This window comes from Polypterus senegalus, chromosome 3 (assembly GCF_016835505.1).
Source record: "Polypterus senegalus isolate Bchr_013 chromosome 3, ASM1683550v1, whole genome shotgun sequence".
NCBI lineage: Eukaryota > Metazoa > Chordata > Cladistia > Polypteriformes > Polypteridae > Polypterus > Polypterus senegalus.
The window spans coordinates 178951126-178976474 of NC_053156.1; the positions used below are offsets into that span (position 1 = coordinate 178951126).

Genomic DNA, 25349 nt, shown 5'->3' on the forward strand with positions numbered 1-25349 from the left:
AACAAGTAGCTACAAACAAAGGTCAAGTGTTAAAGCAATATTCAATTACCTCTTGTCCAAGAAAGTTCAAATTAGATTATAGACAATAATGGGGAAAAGCACAGCCAGTTATTATTAACTTTTTGTAGTATAGTTTGTTTAAACTCTTAAAACAATATTCAACGTTTCAAGCTTACCTCTCCTGCATTTTTTAAAAAATGCTGCTTTTGAAGTTTTTTTTTTTTTTTTTTTAAATTGAAACAAACTGAAACGTTTTTTCTTGTGCATATGTGTCAGTTTTAAGAACTTTATGTCTTTTTCATATTCACCAGAGACATGAGTATATTTAAGTCCATAGAGGAACCTATAGCTGTATTTGGTGCTCAGGAATACGCTCGTCTATTTTGCTATAAAAGAACAGATTATGCAGGCATCATCAGCCACTTACAAAGCCACAAAAGGACAGTGGTGGTTCATCGAGGTATGTGAAGCTCTCTAGAATACATCTCATAACTTGTTTATTAAAACAATTTTCTCATTTAATATATTTAGTAGAATATGATAAAGATCATAGTACAAACACTTTAATTTTTAAGAATGTAAGTGTGGAGTTACATTACCTACAATTGACAGCCAACATATAGTATATTTTCATAAATGTTTAAAAGCATCATTGGATGTATCTTTTATTAGTTTGTTCTGATTAAAAGAAATAGAATGCTATTTTTTATTCATAGAATTTATTGCAATTTCCTGATTTATATTTTTTAGGAAAACATGCCACAAATTAGAAGATGGTGGTGTCTTCTCTTACTTCAGAAAGCCAGTAATAAAAGGTAGTTAACTTTTCAAGCTTTTTTTAAGGGAAGAACAGTTATCAGAATTTGTCAGCTTATAGTATTTCTGAAATTTTTTTTCCTTCCAGCCAAGACAGCGGCCTTCAGTTTCCACATGGGAAGAAGGACATTTTGTGTACCACAGGTAGTGTTTTCTAATTATCAGTTTAAAGGTTCTGACCCTAATTTTATATATTAAAACTTCACAAATCAATTTGACCAGCAGGTCACAAACCAGGCCTCCAGTGAGGCATTCGCTGACTTGTGTCTTTCTTCAGCCATGTGCTGTGTCAATGGCATTATGGGGGCAGAGAATATTGGTCTTAAAAATGGGGTTTGTATGTGCTGTAACTGATTTATTAAATCAGTAATTCCAGGCAAGATAGGAAACAGCAAGGACCTTTCTTCCCCCTTCTTGTGTATGCTTACTCCATATGTGATAGTGCAAAATATATTTTGCAAAAGTATAATGTGGTATGAGACTATTGAACTGTAATACAGTAGAAAGTCAAGTGTTTTTACCTATAAATACACAAACTTTTATATAAACTTTGAGTAAAAGTGCAGTTAATGTGTTGATATTCCTAATAAAATACTTAACACTCAGTATTTTTTATTCTTTTTAACAAAAAAAACTTCCATCGATCAAAAATATCCTGACTGCTTGTGACTGACATGTTGGGACAGTACTTGGGGCCAAGAATTCTGTATATGGACAAGGATAAAGTAACATACACAAGTGGAAAATTAGACCAAAGTGGAGATGATGATATTGAAGAAGTCATGTCGTCCTTGTTATTTACTTTTGGCTACATGAATGATATACACTTATTTCTTGATGAGATATGGAATTAAAAAAAAAAAAAAAGTTCCCATCAGTTGCTGCTTTTCTACCAATTAGGTTATGTTTTGTATTAATTTTGTCGACCTTCAAAATTTCAACTGTAAAGAAAGGTGGGGATGGACTGGCTTTCTGACTTGGTTCAATAGTTCCTTGTCTACTAAAAAGACCCATATAGTGGAAGGATGCTGATGGATGTACTGACTGGGATTGTGTGCTTTATTTCTTTAAAATATATTCATATTTGAACCTGCAACCTATATGTGTGTGGTTGTGTCGAGGGTTTGGGTGCTAAAATGCCCCCCTCACAGGTTATACTCCCCTATGTGGTAATTATAAGAATGACGTTTGTGTTTTGATACATCACTTTAATTTTCAAGACCTAGATTGTTAGCTTGTAATTTCAAAAATTATTTGGGACAAAAATCTGCAGCCCCTGGGAGTGAATATGAGAACCACTGTATCAAAAAATGCCTTGTTACAAATCTGGATTATTAATATATACTATATGTGTTTGGGTGTGTGAGTAATAACTCATTTTATAACTTACTGCACTCAGTCAGACTTCTTACTAACTTTTAACTTAGTAAATAACTTTGCTTCCCTTCATCATTTCCAGGATGCATACTGGTACAGCAGTTAAGTATTATACTCCATATCATCTTGGTCCATCTGGATAATGTAAAAACTGCTCTTACAGAGTTATATTTATACTTTATAGCAAATAGACCTCAGCTTTGCAGTTTGCCAGCATTATATCTTCTATGCTCACCCGCAACCCAGGCACACTATGAGGAAGTGTGCTAATCCCCCAGTGTGACTGCGTGCCCAGACACCACACCAGCTCAATCATTAAAAATGCTAATGACACCATCATCATAGGTGTGATCACCAACAATGATGAAATTGCTTGCAGACAAGAGGTCTATCTGCTGACTCAACAGTCCCAGGATAATCTGACCTTTAATGTCTGAAAATTAAGGAGCCAATCATAAACTTCAGAGAACAGATGACGCTGTGGTTTGTTTTTGTGGGGTGCTGTGGAAACGGTGAGCTTGTTTAAATTTCGTACAGTAACAATCAGTGATGAATTGATGAGGGAACAGCACATTTTGTTTATTGCCAAGTTCACCAATGCCTTCCTGAGATGTCTCACAGGTGCTGTCTGGAGTCCATCTTCACTGGCTGCATCACATCTTGGTATGGCAGACATGCTTGGGGTCACTGAAGATGATGAAAGCCACAAAATGTTACTGGCACCCAGCTTCCTTCTATCCAGGCTATCTAAAAGACATTCTGCTAAGCTTATTACACACTCAGCCAATCTGCACAACTATCTTCTTACTCCTCCGTTTGGGCAAATAGTAAAGAACCAATGGCCCTCAGTATGGCTTCAGAGAAAGCGTTTTAGTTGTGGAGTTACTGAATAGCCAGTCGTAATAACAAACATTGTAAGAAAAATACTACGTATAAATATTTGAAATATACCTGAATTTACAGTATATCTATACTGTATATTGTAGTCTATGTATATTTTTTGTGTTTTATTATATTATCACTGTTCTGAAGAGACATGCAAGTAACGATATAGTTCTACTGTATGCACAAGACAATAAATACTGTATGTTTAATGATGAGATCACCTCGGGATGATTCCCTGCTGAATACACATTGCAACTGACCCACTATTAATTATTATTAGTAGTAGTAATAGTATTTTATATTTATCAAAAATAAAAAAAAATGACGACTAAAAAGACAGTTTGTTTTTATGCTGATCTAAGTTGGATTTTTGCGATCTACTTAAATGTTGCATGAAAAAGGTTTAAGAAAAATCATGAAAATCATGTCTCAAACTCAAAAGTTATTCAAAAATGTAAAATTATGTAAATTTCCAGGCTGTCACATGCCATTCAATTGATATGGACTTGACAATATTTCACCCCCATACAGCTTTTAGTAATGAACATGTTGGTGGAAATCAATAAATAAATGACTGTTTCCTAAACTGTTTCCCTGTCAATTTTAAAAACAATTTTATATGTAGCACTGTTTTTTGCAAACCTTTTAAAAATTAATTAAGCTTAATATTGTTTCACATGTGGGTAACTTGCTAGTGGAAGTAAGAAATACATTTATAGACTGAAAATCTCTAAGTATGAGTTTCATGAGGTACATTCTGCATGAAACACTGAATAGTAATAAGAGTTGTTACTTTTACTATAATGTAACGTTTCAGGATAAAACGTAATGAACAACCATTCAAAATAGTAAAAAAAACAAAAAAAAAATAGTTTATATCGGAAAGTGTTAGATAAGTTAAAGAGCTTAGAATTATTGGATAGCATAAGTGTGAGACTGGAAGTCATTTATGTTTGTTCAAAAAGAAAGTGCTGCACAACTGCAGCGTACTTTGCAATAAGAACATCAATACTGTCTTTGAAGAGGGCATGATGCAACCAACGCTGGGAAAGGATGTTACGATAATCGCATCATTACATGGGCGTGTTGTGCTGTCAAAGGTGTTCCGTGACTGATGCTATGGGTATTTCGTGATATGAAGGGTGTTCCGTGTCTGATGTCAGAGGTATTGCGGTCTGCAGTTTCACTCTGTCACTTCCTTTACATGGGACATGTTACTAGTTACAGAGGCCCTTTCTGCTTCCCTGTCACATCTATTGTACTTGGTTGGAAGATATTTATTTTAGCCCATGTTCATTAAACCATTAACTCTGACATATCTCAATGCACAGTTCAAATGGACACAGGTGCTGTGTATTTTCATAACTGCTCCAAACTATATAAAATACTGTAAGCACATAGCTAGATTAAGGAGATTAAATTTTTAGGAGAGAAAAATCGTGAATAATGTCCTAACAGAAGACTTCTCACTCTAAGTGTACTTTTATTTAACTTCATGGCATGATATTAATAATAATCAATGTACATTTAATTATTATATTACAAAATAATACTGTGCCATTAATGGCATATGCCAGAAAGATCCTTAAGGGCAGTGAAGGGGCAGCTTAAGCATCACACTCATCAGCTGCAAGTTATTTTTATTTTGATCAGGAACAGGCAATTCTTACAAATAAGATCTGTGCCCAAAATCCCTTATTCCCAGGTTAGAAAAAAAAACATAAATGCAGAGATTCCTGATCGTTTCTTTCTCAAGATGATGGGCTTGAGCAGAAAAGGCAGTGTCATGAGCAGATGTACCATATCATACCATTTTCTATGGCTGCTTAATCTTGAGCAAGGTGGTGGTGGTGGTTAGGACTACAGCCTACCCCACAAGCTTAAGGCGCAAGACAGGAAGAAATCCCAGACAGGGCACAAAGTTCATCGCAGGCTGAACACACTTGCATGCACTTATCCCGAGGTCAATTTAGTGTCACCAATTCACTTAACCTGCATGTCTTGGGACTGTGGGAGAAAACGAAAGCAACTAGAGGATAGCCATGTAGACATGGTGAAAGCACACAAAACTCCACACAGGGAGAAAATGGGGCATGGACTCTGGTCTCCACATTGCAAGGCAGCAACGCTACCACTGCACCACTGTGCCGTCCCATGTATACTCAAATCAGCCAGAGGCTAATTATTTGGAAATGTGAAAGGATGTACCTAAAAATCCACAGATGTTTGGTGATACTTATAAATAACATCATATCAGTTTAACAGAAGAGCTACACTCGTATACTATCTTGGGGACAGTAAAAGCAGGATGTTTTAGTACCTGAGATAAATTAGAGATAAGACAGATATTCATGTAATAAAGCTAATCATACCATTTACTTTTTCCTATTAAGAGTATAATGCAGTTATGATTTTGAAAACAAAGTCAAATTAATTTTCTGTAGGCAGCCTTAAAAACATATATTGTGAGCAAAAGAATTTGAACTTTTATTTTTCCATACCGACAATACTGAAGAAATGCTGCTTTCAGTAGACTGATCATGTCTTCTTGAGCTGTAGTTCCTGGTTGTATACAACTTTCTTGTAGAGACAACTGTAAAGAAAATAGACTACATAAATTAAACCTATATGTGCTGTAGCAAATGTCACAATAACCAAATATATTAAATATGTAAACATATACTATGGAAAATTAGTAAGAATTGCTCTTTAATCATAAAACAGGCAGCTGAGAGCACCTTTACTACTTCTAATCTGCTGATACCTTAATTTAAGATAACAAATTATCTTCTTATAAATATTTATTGACATAATGCAGAATACTTGTAAATACTGCTGAAATTCTGCAGGCGAAATGAAAAGCAAAACATTTTCAAAAAGAAATCAGAATATAAATGGAAACTTTCTGATGACAAAAAAAGGTTCAAGTTAACTTTATGATTTAAAAACTCAACAAAACACATACACACACAAAACAAACAGAAAGAAATGAGTGTTGGATCTGAGGTTAAATCATCCACAGAATATAGTCTTCAGATTCTTTCAGGAAAGACTGAAGCATTACAGAAGACATTGATAAAACATATTTTAAAATATACTCCACTAAGTTAAGGCTTGAAAAATATTTTGAAGGAAAACCAGAATTCCCTAGGCCAGTCACTTAAGGTTTGCTGAACATTAAAGTAATAATGTAATAATCTCTGTGGTGTTTTGTTGTTGGATTGTCCAGTTTCCAATTTCCTTGTAATGGTATGGAAAACTGTTCTCCATATGTATATATACACACAGATAGAGGGTTTGTGAGTAATCAACAATTGGGACACATGAAGGAACTGTTTGTATCAGCTTTAAGGCTAAAGTAATTTTCATTGCTGCACAACGGCTACAAGTTAGCCCATTACTAATTCCCTGAAACTGGCTCCGAGTTTTTTTTTTTTAAACCTTTGACAGTTACTGCTTACCTTTTAAAAGTTTAGGTCATTCAGTGGACTTAAAATATTTAAATTTACCCTATCCCCTCACATCTTCTTCAGGCCATCTCTTCCACAGTCTTTCTTTCCAAAACACTTGAAGGTGCAGTTTGTAATCAGGTCTCTTCCTTCCTTGTACAGAATGGATTGCTTGATCCCAACCACTCGACTTCAAGTGGGACCACTTGACTGAGATAGGTCTACTAATTGTGATCAACCGGCTATGACTTGCTAGAGCTATTACCATTTCATTGGTTCTGATTCTGCTGGATCTCTCTTTTGCCTCTGACAGGGTCAACAATGACATCTTTCTTGACACCCTCTCTGACGCAACACTGGGACAGCTCTCAGATGGTCTGAGTTCTATATCTTGGGAAGATCCTACTGTGTGTCCTGGTGAGGAGAGATGTCAAAGGCACACCAGACATGCATAGGTATACCCCAAAGATCGGTGTTGGGTCCTCTACCTTTCCTTCTGTACACCACCTTGCTGGGCTCCATCATCCAATCCAATGGTTTCTCTTATCAATGCTCTGTGAATGATGCACAGCTGTACCGGTCATTCCCTCCAGAGGACAATATGGTATCAGCTTATTGATATCTCAATCTGGATGAAGGACCATAATCTACAGCTCAACCTGGCAAAAAACTGCTCAACTCCCCCATCTCTGTACAGCCTGGCTCACTGTCACTAACACCTACCAAGTCAGTACGCAACCCTGGGGTGGTGACTGATGGACAGCTATCTTTTTCTAACAGTTCTACCGTTTCTTGTTCAAGCAGGTTCATGCCGTACAACAACCGCAAGACCAGACCTTATCTGACAGAGTATGCAGCACAACGTCTGGTCCAAGTTTTAGTGTTGTTGCATCTGGACTACTGCAACTCACTTCTGGTAGGAGTACATGCATTTGCTATCATGTCACTGCAGATAGTCCAAAATGCAGCAGCTTGTCTTGCATTTAACCAGCTGAGATGGGCACGTCACTCCTCTCCGTTTTGCTACATTGGCTCCCTGCAGCAGCACACATTAAGTTAAAATCTGTGATGCTTGTCTACAGAGCAATCAATGGGTCAGCACCCGAGTACATGGAGACACTGTTGAAGCCCTATACTCCTTGTCCACTGAGTTCTGCCAGTGAACAGTGTCTGGTGATGATGTCTTTGCATTAAGGTTATTATAGTTTTGCCCTTTTATATTAGTTTTCATTTCTCTATTTTTTCTGACCTTACTTGGAAATTCAGTTGAGTTTTAGTTTTCCATCATCATGTATTTTTAGTTTTCATTTAGTTATTTTACAAATACATTTTATTTTTATATACTTTAGTTAACTAATTATGATATGGTTAAAGAGCTACTATGGAGATTAGTTTTGTGTCACAATCAGACAGAACTGTGCACTTAACGGGTTTGGTTTAATGTTAGTAGAAGCTTATTGCACTACATTACATGGTTTACTATCATAATCAAAACCAGATACTGAATATGAACAATTTTATATATTTTTTAATTTTTTAAAAATATTTTCTGTCAATTGTGGTGAACAAATATGCGCTGACTGTTGGCACTTTTCATCTTTTCCTTTTATTGTCCAGAATGGGCCAATTTGCATTGAAATTTAGGTGAATTTTAAGGTTTGAGGATTTTTTACTCTAAATGTCAACAGCACACAACATATCCTTCTCCAAGACAATATGTTTAAAATAAATGCCTTCAATATTGCATTCAAAAATCTCCTATACTGGGCTTATACTTTCTGCTAGCCATATTGATCTCTGATTCCATTTTAGGCGCACATAATTTATCGACAGAATTTTGACAACTGCAAGCCTGAAAAGATATTAAAAATTAAAAAAAGATTCAACTGTGTTCTGATAGGTGTAATTATGAAAATCATGGGGGCTTAGGAAGAAATGCCTCTTAGGCTTAAATCAGTGTGCAGACCCCACCTGGATCTAACGAGGGAAACAAAGAAAAACAAGCATGTAGTGTCAAGGGTAGCAACAGTGAGACTTAAATGGCCAATGCATAAGAACAGTAAACCTTTAACACTAAAATTCATGAAGACTACGAAAAAACTCGTAATCCCGGCCCACCTTAAATCCCTTCTCACCTCTCCATCAGCGTCTTTTGTTTTGTAAATGCGTTGATCAGCACAAGCAGCAAGCATATTGTTATTTGGAATACATGCATTTGATGTGCGTTCCATGTCTACAAAGGCCTGGGTAAGTGTAGGATGAAAGTAAATTTTTCAATGGTGCAGAGGAAAGAACTGCTGCCTTATAACATGCAGGTCCCGGGTTCAAGACTGGGCGCTCTGAATTTTGAGTAGTGAGCTACTTTATTATTATTATTTCTACAGTATAATAAAAATACTTTTAATTTGAGTCTGTAACACCCGGTGTAAATGTTGGCTATTTGTAAAAGTTTCAGTACAATGAACTTGCCTCTCCTTGTCTGAAGTGAGGGCATTTATCTTCATTCTTTTCACAAGAGAGCACGGTGGCTAATGCCTGCTCACAACTATCTGTTGTAACAGCAATCAAAGATATGATGTCCTGTGACTGCTATCAGACAGGACAAAAGCAGGACTGTAACAAAAGACAGATTCTTCACAGCGCTTTCACTGGCTAATAGACAGCTGCACCGCAATGCAACTCTGCTAGGCACCATAAGTAAAATGGGACTTCCACCTGCAGCTAAACTCACTTCAGTACGCAAGCAATTTACCACACTAGTCTTTGGATCTGACAGCGCCGCGCTGGCGGTGTATGCGGCCAAAAAGAAGCAGCATGTATTCCAAAGAATGATATACTGTATTATTTACCCTATACAATCCCAGGCACCTCACACACAGATAAAGAGCCCTGAGCTGGGAGAGCTTTTGCCCGAGCTGAGCTCCCTCAAAGCGGGGGATGGGACATCAGGCTGCTTACTACTTGTGCTGATTGACGCATTTACAAAACAAAAGATACTGATGGAGAGGTGAGCAAGAGCAGATAATAGGATAGCCACAAAATTTTAGAGACAGCAAATGAAATAAGGAACAATATACACATTTTCTAAACCTGTGCATCACAAACAGGACTGCAGGAAACTTGGAGCCTATCCCAGCAGCTTTGGATTAGAGCCAGGAAAAATCCCTGGTATGCAATATGTATGATATGGCTGATGTTAAGAACAAAAACAGCATGATACTTCAACAATCCATTTTGAGAGAGAGAGAAAAATTGAAGAAAGGGGGTCAAATATTTTAAAACATAATTTTGCTACTGGATTATTTTCACAGGTATTTTGAGCTGTGAATGTAAAATAAAAAATATACATTATACTAGAGAATAAATACAAAAACACATTAGTATGTTTAGGTTTTCAGCAGTTGGCAGACTGTCTTAACCTACCTACCTATAGTTCAGTAGAGATGTTGCCAACTCAGGAATTTTACAAGGTTTGTATGAATTTGTTTATCAACAATATTTTCAAAACAAAAGTGATTGGCCAGCAACAATATGCTGATCTTTTATGTTGACCATCAGTCTCTCAATCAGTGCGGTTTAATTCTGAAAAAGGATTTACCCTGTGCGAAATGGCAGGTGAATTGTCGTCAACAAAATTCAGACACCTGAGAAATAAACTGAAATCTTACTCACTCGTGATTTTACTGTCCATACAGTAAAGGTTTTGTTGCCCAGCACATTCATGTGTTTAAATTACATATTGCTATACTCAAAGCGCAAAGAAATGCATTCAGTTATCATAATGGACGTCAAACTGATGATACCTGGAATTTGGCTTAGTGTGTGTTGCTATTTAATAGTTGCTATGCACATGCTGTATCTTGGGCTCAGTCAGAATTGAAGCTAGCGTGCCATCATTAATGAACAGACTGAAGTTCTATAAGGGATTATCTATATCTAATACTTCTCTCTTGAGCCCCAGAGATCCAGTGAACAGCAGCTTAGAAAGTTACCAAGCACATTCAAAACAAAATTATCACCTTGGTATGCTTCACTAACTATCCAGAATCTACCATGCTGTCACAAGCAGCTCCTGAAGAACTGTCACTTTTGCTGTACAATAAATCACTTTCTATTTCACACACATTATGCACCCGTAATTCAGCTCACTCTGTTACCACAAATGCTGTCACTGGATGAATTTATGCGGGTGGCTCGTGAAGGACGACATTCAGTTTTAAAGTTTAAAGTTACAAGGGTTAAAGACTAACGGCATTAGGGCTGTGCGATATGACCAAAATCTTATATCCCGATATTTCATTTCATATCCCGATATCACGATATAGTACATTTTCTTTGTATTCAGTGAATAGTTTATATAATCACCACTCCTTTTTTTCATTTAAATTAAAAAAATCAAAAATGAGAAGTACTCAACTTGTAATTATTTCTGTTCTTTTATTTAGAACATTTGAGCAAATGTTTGACTTTGAATGTAAACATAAAATGTTAATGTATCAAATATAAAACACTTTTCAAAAACAAATTACTAAAGGCCCAATATAAAATACTGCTATATAAAATGCCTGACATAAACAAAATGTGAACTGTAGCAGCAATAACTCTCACAATATATATTAAATATAAAAGGATCAAAGCACTAACAACTAAACTATATAAGGCCAATAAACCCTTTAAACAAAATAAATACAAGTCTAACATTAACTGTCAAAACCAAACATTGTACTTCAAACTGTAGCAGCAATAAGGCTTACGACAAAAATATATTAAATATATAATATTAAATATAATATTTTTAGGCTACATTCTAGTAAAATGTTAATTTGCACATCGTAGTGGCAAATCTCCGTTAATGAGTTACAGCTGATCGCCCCGTGCGTGGGACTGGACGGCGGTAACATGTTGATGCTGTCCAGCCCCAAGCACGGGGCGATCCGCGGTAACTCGTTAACGGAGATTTGCCGTGTTAATGCAGTTGTGGCGTAAACGTAATTTTAACAAGATTAATGCTGACAGCAAACGCTGCAGGGAAAATTATGCCTTAAGCAAATTGTTTTGGTAGCAATTAATCTTCCAAGCTTTTAACATGCTCGTTTAAATAGTACCTTTACAACTGTAATATCCTACGTGGCCTGCCTCTCAGTAGTAAACTCTCTGCATGCTCGCTCACATGCTTTTTGCGGAGGTGGTAGAAGAGGTTTGTCGTGTTGGAGTCTGTGGTAGCGATCGGTTTGCAGCATAATTTGCACAGTACCGTTTTCTGGTCCGTGTCAGACTCTTCAAATCCAAACCATCTCCATACTACAGAGGTAGGCCCTCGTTTAGGAACCAGGTCCATCTGTGTGGAGCTACCTGGTGTTGCCTCGTCTTCATCAGCCATGCTAGTGTGTCTGCATCCACGTGGTGGCCATCAAAACAATGAAAAAAATATTGCCGTAAGCAGTTTATTTTGCGACACCACGAAACAAACGATAGCGTAATGTGCAGCAATAGACGTTTTCATATTGTCATCCGATATATATCATTATATCGAACAGCCCTAAACGGCATGAATATTTATTCAAAAATATTAATAAAATAACCTTGCTTTGCATGGTATCAAACCTCAATCTAGACTCTTCCTTTGTAGCTCCTAAGGAACGAGGAAAGAGCTACCCACCTCCATCTATACTGCTAACTCCCTCATTGTATTCAAGACGTAATTGAAAACCACCTGTTCTGTGAATATCTGTCTAATTTACTTATTCTAATTCTAATACGAATTCTAATTTTCACTTGGGGCAATCAACTTTTGTTACCTGTCCTAATACACTTGCTGAACAAAAATGGTCCTAGCCTAAAGTTATTTAATTATATTTACCTCTTTTGGATAAAAGCATCTGCCAAGCAAATAAATGTAAATTTCAATACACAATGGAAAAATAGCAATGCTCTATACATTTTTTACCACATGCACTACCAGTTGAAAGTTTTTGAACATCTCCCACCTCACAGGACAACAACTTCAAGCATAGCTTGACAGCTTTGCAGTATCCATGTCCACAATTATTTATTCGAAGTTTTAATTTCAGAGTAAATGGAGACTGGCAGTGGCACCTGACCTATGAGAGCCTCTTTTTCATATTTTGCAATTAAGCAATGGCTTCCCTAATGCCACTTTTCCTGTCTAACCTGCAACACAAAGTCCTCTCTTCATAACTGAAAGTTACCCTTTCTTACTTTGACCATTATCCTGTGAGGTGCCTATCACAAAAGCTGTTGACTTTCAGCAACATGTCTTGCGATTCTGTTGTGGCTTTCAGTCTGCCAGTCCTGTTCTTGTCAGTTTCCAATATACTGTTGAAGGTGCAGGAAACTGGACTCACTGACCCTCATACTTGACCCTCAACTTCAGAAATACTGTCACTCCTGAAGTAAGCAAACACATTAATAAAATATAGAAAATACACACAAAGATTATAATTTTCAACAAATATTTTGAGAAATTGCTAACTATTCATTTAATAAAAATAATTACTGCAAAAGTGTTGTTCTATCTTTGGAATAGTTCATTCTGTTAAAAACGTGTGTTAGAATTATTTGCACCCCTGGACAATACTATAAATAAAACAAAAATTATTTGCATCTTTAGGGAAAAATGTTTTTTTTATATTACTTTTAGTGTCTCAAAATGTTATTGTTATCTACAAGTATGACCATTTCCTGTTTCACTGGAGTATAAATACAAGGTAACATACTGGTAAAATCCTTTTGTTGTTTGTCAACATGAGAAAAAACAATGTGCACTCAACTTAAATGAGAAAAAGCAGTTGAGCTGCATAGATTGGGGAATGGCTACAAAAAACAGATATTCAGTTTAAATTACCAGTAAGCAGAAAGTAAAGAAGTCTGAAAAACACACAACTGTTGAAAATTTGGCAGGTAGGAGATACATTCGCATATTGCCCGTACGCACAGTAAATAAAATGCAAAGAGAGCTAAGAGGAGCCTAAAGATCACAGTTTAGTTGAATCTTGGGGTTTCAATGTTTCAGAATCAATAGCGAGACACCAACTCCATGATCAAAAGCTTTTTGGACAAATATCACAAAAGAAGCCCTTCCTGTGACCAAGACACAAATCACACTGTCTCAACTTTGCCAAACATCATTGGAGTTGTAACTGGAATTATGAGTTGTGGACAGATGAGACCGAACATTTTGGCCATGCACACCATTGCCATTTGGTATACAAAGAGCAACACCTCAAACCCACTGTAAAATACAGCAGTAGCTCTTTGTGGTTTAACGCAGTTTTGCTGCTAGTGATCCTGGGGCTCTTGTTAAGGTCAGTGGCACAGTGAATTGGATTGATGGCCAGAGCAATTTAGACAAACCTCAGGTTGCTTCTGCCAGAAGGCAGGAACTGGACCATGGCTGGGTCTTCCAACCAGATAGTGACCCGATGGAGGCATCCAAATCAACAAAAAAAATGATTGCAGCAACATGAACTCAAAGTTTTGCAATGGCCCTCTAAGTCTCTAGACATGAACCCAATTGAAAATCTACAGAAGAGTGGTCCAAGTTCCCTCCATAAGTGTTCTCCAACCTTGTTAACACTAGTATCTCCTGAAGCCTACGAAAATACTTGTAATCCCAGCCCATCTTAAATACCTTCACATCTCTTCATCAGCATCTTTTGTTTTGTAAATGTATCGATCAGCACAAGCAGCAAACAGCTTGCTGTCCCATCCCTTGCCTTGACGGAGCTCAACTTGGGCAAAAAGTTCTCACAACTCAAGCCAAAACTACCTCTCTGCATGTGAGGTTCCTGGAGTTGTGTAGGGTAAATAATAAAGCACTGTTTCATTATTTGGAATACATGCATTTCATGTGTTCTGTGTCTATAAAGATCTGGTTAAGTGTAGGATAAAAGGAAATGAGAGGCAAAAAGTGGCAAACGCATACCTAAAGCAAAAGCTTTTTCCATGTTATACTAATAATGACATGAGACTCGGTCTCATCCGTTGCGGAAGATGGACGTCTGAACTCTGTTAGTGGTGACTTTAATTTTTTTTATTATCCCGAGGAATCCTATATTTACCCAACTCGAGGAGGTTCTATTACAGTATATGCAAGCATATATAAAAATGAGCGGTAAGAAAGTGGCTTGGAAGGAAACGGAAAAGAAATCCAAAGATACACCCAAACCTAGACAAGCATCAAGTCCATGTCCAACTTGAAGGTACGGCCTTTCAAAGACTGACCTGGAAAAGACAGGTGAAAGCACAGACTTCCCACGACCCCGCTCCGCTGCATCGTCTTCAAGTCGAGAGTGAAAATGGGAGCAAATGTGCAAGAGATGCAGGTCACGATAGGTCGTCGATTCCAGAAGATCACTTGAAACTAGAAATGGCCTTGCAGTCCGTGATTTCATCTACTCCTCGCAATCCGGGAACATCGACTGTAATAGGGCTTGCTGCTTCACCTGTCGAGCATGAAATCCGAAATGATCTGTCCGAATTGAAGGGAATTATCACTACAATGGCCACGACCATAAATGAACTCAAGAAAGATATTAAGAAAGATATAAAGAAAGAAATAAATAGTATGCTCAAGACAAACGAGAAGCTGTGGCTGGAGCCGCAGCAGGATAATAAAAACTTGGAGAAATGTGTATATAATTGCTTTGAGGCACCTTTAAAGGTATGCTGGAAAAAACTGAGGAACACTTTCAGGAAAATGCGTCAAAGTTTGAGGAAAAACCGAGAGCACTTGGTGATCAGTTGAAAGACGTTAAGCAAACATTTACGACTCAAATTGAAACAGCCGAACATGTGGCATTCACCGCCAACAGAAAAGCAACGGCTGCTAATTCCAAATGCAAAAAACTCAGACAGACTTGCTGCTCTGGAAGATGGATGCAGAAGGAACAATATTAGAATCGAAGGTCTACCTGAGAATCGTGAAAGTCCAAACCCAGTGAAATTCGTAGCTGAACTATTCTCAAAAATAATTGAAGAAGACTTTAAATCAGACACCGAGATAGCAGCAGCTTACCACATATGTGGATCAAATACCTCTAAACCTAGGACTTTTGTCATGTGGTTCGAAAAAACACAATCTAAATTTAACTCTTTTAGGGCTAATTTTTTTTTTTGTTTCTTATCTCCCAGGGCTGAATATTTTTCCAAAAACTAACATTTTTTAAAAAAAGAACACAAAGCAATTGTTTAGCATATTAAATCAACAAAAAAATATTTACTTTTGACAAATGTTACTGTCTTGCATGTTGTATGAGCCTGCATACTCTATGATTTCACATACATATCACATACATTTTACACAGCAAAGTCCTGCAAAGTCTGATCTCGCTCAAAGCAGCCAATTTCAGTCATTGCCACATTGCACTGCTTACAATACGTGTTGTTTTGGTGTTCAAGTTTCAATTGTCTGTTGCTGCTCTTTCTCACATATATTGTTAGTGTGTACTGTAGAGAGACAAGTCACCCTTTTGCCATCGTGCCATTCCACTGCCACCAAGTTTTCTGCCCGCATGAAAACCTCTTTTCATCTTCTGAAACTTTATGCATGGCTCACCCCATGGGATTTGCTTCTGTTTATTACAGAAGTGAATAAAACTTTGCAGCAGCATATACCTATCACCATGCTGCATAACCTGTCCAAAGCCACCAGGGGACAAAGCACGTTTGGACCAATGCTCCCTGAAGTTATATCACCAGTTCTGTCCCATCTCTATTTGTAATACCACAGCACGCTTCATCTCGTCTTTTGTTGTGGGTTTACACTTTGAAAAACGAGAATGCGATGCAAACGCAGCCCGCGATTCAAAAAATTTCTCTGCCTACCTGTTCATCTCGTCTGACGGTAGCTGAAAAGCAGCATCAGGAGAGAGCAGCCTGAAGTACAGCAGCTGGTGATCTGTTGTGTCCAACAGCGAGCCATGCCGTCTTGTGAAGTCCAGTAGCCAGATCGGCTCTCAACGGATCAATGTCTGTGTATTTATCCCACGCGAACCTTGCCGTAGATGCATCGGCTGCGGCGCCAACTGGCAGCAGATCGCTGGCGCTGCATCCGCTGGTGTTTGATCAGCTGATGCTGGCTTCTCACTCTCTTGCTCGATCTCCTGATCACTGTCAATAAAATCCGATTCTGAAAAATCAGTCCGACTCCGCGATAATGCGCAAAACATTGTCTGCCGAGTGTTTTCTTTTCTGCACTCACTTTGCTCCCTTGTCACATGTCGATGCCATCTTGCCATTGTTTACATTTCGTAACTCAAGCACACGCTAGAATTAGTTGCCGAGTCAACGAGTCTAGCATTCCTCCAAGCACAGAGGGAATGCCTGTGACGTGACAGTGACATTTGTCGCCATTAACAGCTGATTATCGCCCTCTATCCCTGGATGTCGACTTTAGTCGACATTCACCCTCAACCCCTCCTGTCGACAAAAGTCGACATCCGCCCTAAAAGAGTTAATGTAATTTCACTTCTCAGACAAAAACCAAGAGATTATATTTGGAAAAAAAAAAAAAACACATTCGTCTTTTCTCTGATTTCTCACCCTCAACTGCTGCTAAACATGCTGCTTTTTACAACATTAAACAGCACTGACGGAAAGCCGATATCAGATACTTGTATCCTGCCAAACTGAAAGAGAAGCATTACATCTTTACCACTACGGAGGAAGCAGAAAAAGAGTTAAGAAAGCTGATCCTGACACTTTCTGAAATATAACTGTGAGTCACACCCTGTCATGGCATGGCAAAGAAGATATTACTGGCTGTCTGATCCGCTTGCAATGATACTGGTATTGTAATTATACATCCTTTTCCCTTCTCAGCCACTTTCTGTTTATGTTTTAATTACAATTATACGCATATATGTATGTATGTATGTGTGGAAGAAATTAAATTAGTAACTTTCCTTTTATTTTAACTCTTCTAAAGGAGACTGCTTAAAATCATACCCTATGCTTATCCAGGGCCACATTTTAACACCATTCCCTGTGTTTACTATCTTACTACTTCAAGACTGCTGAAGATTATATTTTATGCTTAAAGTATTTAGACTGTATGGGCAATAGGTATCTCAATTTTAATCCTCATACGCCGCTGCTGGGGGGCTTGTTTTGTTTTGGATGTGTTCTGTCTCTAGATATGCCAGAGGACAGGGACTTTGTGAAGTGGGGTCCAGCCTCATGTGGAAAGGCAAAAATACTAGCAGGGGAGAGAAAGAGAGCAAGCTATCTCTAATCTATCCTTTTAATTCTTATAATTACCAACGTAACAATAGGCTGCCTGGCAATAACTCCTGAGAAAATTTTGACAAGGTCAAAGCTGTCTCACTTACAGTTAAGACTACAAAATGACATCAAAAATTCAGAATGTCTCCAAGACGGGACAGTTAACTTTGGGAGCTAGAATGTTAAAGACCTCAATCACAAATTAAAGAGAAAGAAAGTGTTCTCTCACCTAACAGGTCTAAATGCTAAAACAGTATTTTTACAGGAGACCCACTTACTAAGCAAGGATCAGTTCCGGCTGCAAAAAGACTGGACTGGCCAAACATTCCATTCCAACTTTACAAAGAAAACTAGAGGTGTGGGAATTCTTATACATACTGTATAACAGTCTTATTTGTAGTATCAGATGTAGTGTCTGATCCTGAAGGGAGATATGTGATTGTCATGGGTAATTTTTTTAACTGTAAAGTGATTCTGATAAATGTTTATGCACCCAATGTGGATGATAGGGAATTCATGCAAAATGTAGTATGTATTATAATGGCTGGGGACTTCAATTGTGTTTTAAATCCAGACCTAGATAGGTCTCCTGTCACAGGGGTGATGACATCTAACACTGCAAAGACAATTACACAGTTTGTAACTGACCACAACTTATCAGACCCCTGGAGATTTCTAAACCCAAACTCAACAGCATATTCCTTCTGCTCACCAGTGCATCATTTCTACTTAAGAATTGATTATTTCTTTGTACATAACAATTTCTTGCCTACACAACCCAGTTGTGCTTCACATACACAATATGGGACCAATGTAGGAACCATTTTAAGATAGAGAAGCTTTTATCTGTGGCACCCCTGCACAAGAAGCACCTTTTCCCACACTCGCAAACATATGCAGTTTTTAACATCTGGAATTAAATCACTTAGAGATCTGTACATAGACAATGTCTTTTTATCCTATGAACAATTACATTCCAAATTTAACTTTCCAGTAACATACTTCTTTCACTACCTTCAAATTAGAAACTTTGTTAAACAGAACCTGCCCAAATTGCCTCATCTCACACCTCCCTCTATGCTGGAAAAAATACTGCTCAGTTTCGAGGACTCAGACAGCATTTCTGCAATATATAAAACCATTTTGCAGTCCCTCCCTTTCAAAGATCCAAGAGGACAGTGGGAAAAGGATCTCTCACTCAACATCTCAGAAAAGGATTGGAAAATAGCAATGCAGAGAATTCACTCGAGCTCCATATGTGCAAAGTATACAATTATTCAACTCAAAATTATATATTGAGCACATTTGTCTCGTTTAAAATTTTCCAAAATTTTTCCAGGGCAAGATCCAACCTGTTAACACTGAAATCAAGTTACAGCCTCACTGGATCATGTGTTTTGGCCTGCACCAAATTAGCATCAATTCTGGACCAAAATTTTTAAATGCCTTTCAGACAGCCTTGATGTCACAATCTCTCCTAACCCATTAACAGCTGTGTTTGGTGTATTTCCAGATGGGCTTAAAGTGGAGAAGGACAAACAAACTGTGATTGCCTTTACTACACTATTGGCACGTAGACTTATCATGCTCAACTGGAAGAATCCTACCCCTACTCTTTTAAGTCAGTGGGTAACTGATGTTACAGTGGAGGAAATAATTATTTGACCCCTCACTGATTTTGTAAGTTTGTCCAATGACAAAGAAATGAAAAGTCTCAGAACAGTATCATTTCAATGGTAGGTTTATTTCAACAGTGGCAGATTGCACATCAAAAGGAAAATCGAAAAAATAACTTTAAATAAAAGATAGAAATTGATTTGCATTTCATTGGGAAATAAGTTTTGAACCCCTACCAACCATTAAGAGTTCTGGCTCCCACAGAGTGGTTAGACACTTCTACTCAATTAGTCACCCTCATTAAGGACACCTGTCTTAACTAGTCACCTGTATAAAAGACACCTGTCCACAGAATCAATCAATCAAGCAGACTCCACACTCTACAACATGGGAAAGACCAAAGAGCTGTCCAAGGATGTCAGAGACAAAATTGTAGACCTGCACAAGGCTGGAATGGGCTACAAAACCATTAGCAAGAAGCTGGGAGAGAAGGTGACAACTGTTGGTGCGATTGTTGAAAATGGAAGGAGCACAAAATGACCATCAATCGACCTCGCTCTGGGGCTCCACGCAAGATCTCACCTCGTGGGGTGTCAATGGTTCTGAGAAAGGTGAAAAGAATCCTAGAACTACACGGGAGGAGTTAGTTAATGACCTCAAATTAGCAGGGACCACAGTCACCAAGAAAACCATTGGAAACACATTACACGCAATGGATTAAAATCCTGCAGGGCTCGCAAGGTCCCCTGCTCAAGAAGGCACATGTGCAGGCCCGTCTGAAGTTTGCCAATGAACACCTGAATGATTCAGAGAGTGACTGGGAGAAGGTGCTGTGGTCTGATGAGACCAAAATAGAGCTCTTTGGCATTAACTCAACTCGCTGTGTTTGGAGGAAGAAAAATGCTGCCTATGACCCCAAAACACCGTCCCCACCGTCAAGCATGGGGGTGGAAACATTTTGCTTTGGGGTGTTTTTCTGCTAAGGGCACAGGACAACTTAATCGTGCATTAACGGAAAATGGACGGAGCCATGTATCGTGAAATCCTGAGCGACAATCTCCTTCCCTCTGCCAGGAAACTGAAAATGGGTCGTGGATGGGTGTTCCAGCACGACAATGACCCAAAACATACAGCAAAGGCAACAAAGGAGTGGCTCAAGAAGAAGCACATTAAGGTCATGGAGTGGCCTAGTCAGTCTCGGACCTTAATCCAATAGAAAACCTATGGAGGGAGCTCAAGCTCAGAGTAGCACAGAGACAGCCTCAAACCTTAGGGATTTAGAGATGATCTGCAAAGAGGAGTGGACCAACATTCCTCCTAAAATGTGCAAACTTGGTCATCAATTACAAGAAACGTTTGACCTCTGTGCTTGCAAACAAGGGTTTTTCCACTAAGTATTAAGTCTTTTTTGTTAGAGGGTTCAAAACTTATTTCCCTCAATGAAATGCAAATCAATTTCTATCTTTTATTTAAAGTTATTTTTCGATTTTCCTTTTGATGTGCAATCTGCCACTGTTGAAATAAACCTACCATTGAAATGATACTGTTCTGAGACTTTTCATTTCTTTGTCATTGGACAAACTTACAAAATCAGTGAGGGGTCAAATAATTATTTCCTCCACTGTATATACTATTTGACATTGGAAAAAATTTGACTCTCACTTAGAGGATCTGTGCAGAACTTGTTTCAAAACCTGTCAGGATCTAATTAATAGAATTTTAGAATAAGCTTTTAAAGCACTGAGGAAGCAGATTCTCTCCCCATTTATCTTTATTCACTTATTAATTCATCTATTTACTTATTGTTTATTAGCTTTAAGTTTTACTCTGCTGGCCATTCTCTCTTTCTCAGGGGTGGGGGTTGATTTGTTTTCATTCCTATTTTTGTTAAAATTGATCTATTTGTATGGAATGTTGTGTGATTACAACAAAATCAATAAAATAATAATAATAAATAAATAATGACGTGAAGTGTATAATGTGTGAAGACTTTAGTCCAAATATCAAATAAATATGTATGCTTTTATTCAAGAATATAACCAAAGAAAAAAAAAAAAAAAAGCATTTGATTTACATGTTGCTGTCTATGAGTTAAAAATTCAAGCTCAAATGTCAATCAACTGGGAGTTTATACGCGTTCTTGAATGGTGCAGAGGTAAGAACCGCTGCCTTATAATCCAAAAGTTCCGTGTTCGAGACCTGGCAATCTACATTTTGACTGTTCATCATTACTTTTATCCTATATGTTTAACTCTGAATAACACAAACATTCCAATACATATTAACGTATTGATGCCTATGCTGATACATAAATATATAACTTGTTGCTATGCTTGAAGAAACATTTGCGCATAAAGACACGTTAAGAAAAATTATGTCAATCTATGACAGAAGGAGCACAGTTTTGGGAAATTAACAACTTTGTCCACGTGTATTTTATTGGGATAATAAATATTCTTTATTTACAGCTGATCATGTCTTAACAAACAGCATTAGAATACTTTTATTTAAAATTACGAGTCAACCCTGTCCATTCCAAGCATGAATCATGAATAAGCTGGTGGCATATGGTCACTGAAAAGGCTAAATATCTGTAATACTTACAGCATTTTGGAAATTATAGTATAGTTCATTATACTGAGAAAGTTTTTTCAGCATTTGGGTATATTAAAAATGAATCAACATTTTTAAATATTTACATATAGACCAGGGATCTCCAACCTTTGCTCCCCATAGAGCTACTTTTACAAAATGAAATGGCCAAGGGCTACTCATGTTTTCTAACGATTATTCTCATAGCTTATTTCAACCCAAACAAACTGAATAAGCTTGTTTTACGTGAACATTTACAAAATGCTGGTGTCCATAACTCACACTTTGCATTAAAACATCACAAAAAATATTTAGTTCACTTGCTAGTGCATTTTGTATGTCTGTATGCATTTTCTAGTGTATCTCACACTATTGAATTAAAACATAAATGCTGTCAAAACGAAACAATTACAAATACACAGATATTACTTATTCATTTGTCATTTTGTTACATGTCACTGCTTCACTTCACAAGAGTATTCACATGTCCAGTTGCATGTGTGATGTGTTGTTTAGTTAGTCAGATGACTGGCACTGCATGGAGTCAACAAGAGAGGTGTATGGTGGAGTGTAGGCACTTAGGTTCACTCTTATGGAGTCATTTAAATGTTCATCTGTCAGTCTTGTTCTGAACTTTGATTCCCTGACATTCATGTCAGAAAAGGCAGACTCAAAGAGGTATGTAGACCCAGACAAAGCAGACATTTTCAGAGCTGCTCGGTGAAGATTCTTATAGTTATCTGGCTCTACTAAGATCCAGAAATGCCGTTGAGACTTTAACTGCACATTATTTTGAAGGTTTACTAATAGAATATAAAATCCAATCTCTGTCTTTCTGTCTGTCCGCTTTTCACGAGAGAACTACTTAACAGATTTAGATAATTTTTTTTCTATAATTTGCTTGAACATTCCAGTTGATTTTTCAACTTCTCTCATTTCACTATGTATCATATTTTGCTTGCGGTACCCATTTATTTGCGCGAATCAGAGAGAAAAAGGAAGCAGGCCGAGGGGAGGGGCCTTCCTCACTCATTTGCCAGCTTTGGGGCATTTTCCTTAACTCCGCTTAGCTAGCGAACGAGAGAACAATTGAATTCAACTTTGTTCGATAAAGTTTTATTCCGGATATTCTCTTAAGTGTATGCCACATTGAAAAGATAGATTGCAATTCAGATTGTGGATCGTGATATGATGTTTTGGAAAGATCGCCCACCCCTAATTTGACTACTCAAGTTTTCAAATTTATGTAGGATTCATTAACCTTTTGACAAGATACTTGGAAAGGGGTTGCGAGCTACTGGTAGCTCGCGAGTGACATGTTGGAGACCCCTGATAAAATCTTAATATGCATGGCCCCAATTCAAATTAGCATGACATTTTCCCCAGGATGAACAGTACAATATTTATAGGAAAAACTGAACCAAAGCATTCAAATATATAGTAGTTTTGAAATTGACAAAACTAGCACCCTGTTTGAAATTAAATACCCCAATGGTCACAAAAGAAAAAAAAGGCAAATAAAAGTCAACACCAGTACAATTACAAACAGAAACAGATGAATCAAAAATTCAGAAAACTTGGAATGAAAAACTGAGCAACAGGACTAGAAACATGTATTGTTAATGTATAATAAATAACAGTTAAGTCTTTAAAACACAGAAATGGTCACATTACTGAAATCCACATCATGGTGAAGAGTAAGCTATAAAATAATTTATGCCAAAGTGTGAGAATAACAACTACTCTGAATTTAAAATGCAAAATTTTAATACTGGAAAAGATTCAGTGTCATATACAGTACAATGTATGATCCAAATATGATAATGAAAACACTGCACATTTTAATATCAAATATACTTTGTTAGAATGCTCTTGATTAGAACAGATTTTACCTGTATTGACTACACTTAGCATTCTTTACAGGATTTATTTCAAGTTATGAAACTGTCTGTTAAAAATTAACAGTGAAGTATGAACTGTGCCCTTCAGTCATTCAGAATAGCTCATATCACTAAGTTTCAGCATCTGAACAAAAATTAATCTTCTCCCAAGTAGTTTCTAATTCTCAGTTTTATTAATGGAATGTTTCAAACTTAACTCATCCTAGGCCACTGTTTCCCACCTCACTGAATCTTAAACTGAATTCTGGATTTCGCTCTACTAAATGTTTCAATTAAATTCAATAAAAAATGATAAACTTATACAGTACCTTAACAAAAGCTCTTCTGTATATCCATTGACTGATTCTATATCACATTCAAAATGCAAATATTTACATAATACAACATTTCATGGTTTTAATATGAACACTGGTATTAAAGTTAGGCTGAGAAATGGATTAAAAAAATGATAGAAAACAATATTTAAAATCTCAACCACCACAGCAGGATACTAGTGGAATTATCAGTAAAGAAGCTGATTCTGTGTATTTTAATAATATTACCTCTGCCGATTTTCCACCCATGGCAGATGACAATGAATTTTCAACAATTTCAGGAAGCATGGATGCACTCTCTCTGGCATTGACTGCAACTAGACCACTATTCCTGGAGAAGAAAATCGGCAGGCCTGCACAACAACCTGCGCCCAGAATCTTGTCTCCTATAAACAATAAATGGTATATACACAAGATGACGGTAAAGATAATTACAAATGACAGAGACCTTAATGACATAGTAAAAAAACATAGTATTTCACGTGTAATACTGCTGCAGGTTTACCCAGAATGATCAATTCCCACAAAATTGTTTCAGCCTTGACTAGAATTGTCACTGTGTACTTCATATTTAAAATATTTCATTAGACACTTGCACTGATAAATACTGTAAATGACTAGGCTTTTTAAGCTATGCTATCATACCTCTTGGTTGTGTAAAACCTTTTGCTATTAAACTTTAAATTTTTTTTTTTTTAAACACAGAGATGCTCTTCCTGCTATAGTCTGTAGAGGTGAAGCATAATCAAGAAAGATAAAACTCATGCTCTATTGTAAGATTACTGTTCACAAATCTTTGCATTTTAAAACTTCAGCCAACACTTGAATTCTGAAAATTTATATTGCCTGGCATTGATTAATAATGTATATGGGTATAACATGAGAAAAGTAAATGGGAATGAGCTGTTAATGGGAACATTTTACTATTTTTAAATCACTGAGCTTGAAGCTGCTTGGATCTTGTTTCTACTGACAGGTAAAACTTACTACTCCCCTCCAGTTAGGCCTTCTTTAAAAATCCAGACCTCTGATATGCCATGCCATCACAAAAAAACTATGCTTTAAGATTTAGAACAGGTCTGTAACCAACAATAAAAGAGTACTCATCCCGCTATCAGCTACAGAACATCTTCTGTATATAATTTTGGTATGAA

The 25349-nt window shown here is 37.2% G+C and overlaps 1 protein-coding gene across 1 annotated transcript in view; it reads right to left on the reverse strand.

The window, feature by feature from the left end:
• The window catches only part of nup133 (nucleoporin 133), a 185862-nt gene that overhangs the window by 70437 nt on the left and 90076 nt on the right, over positions 1-25349 (reverse strand). The window contains exons 11-12 of the mRNA XM_039748252.1: positions 24424-24581; positions 5580-5671 (exon numbers count right to left, since the gene is read on the reverse strand). Of these exons, the coding sequence (XP_039604186.1) occupies positions 5580-5671; positions 24424-24581 (250 nt within the window). The remainder of the gene's footprint in view (positions 1-5579; positions 5672-24423; positions 24582-25349) is intronic.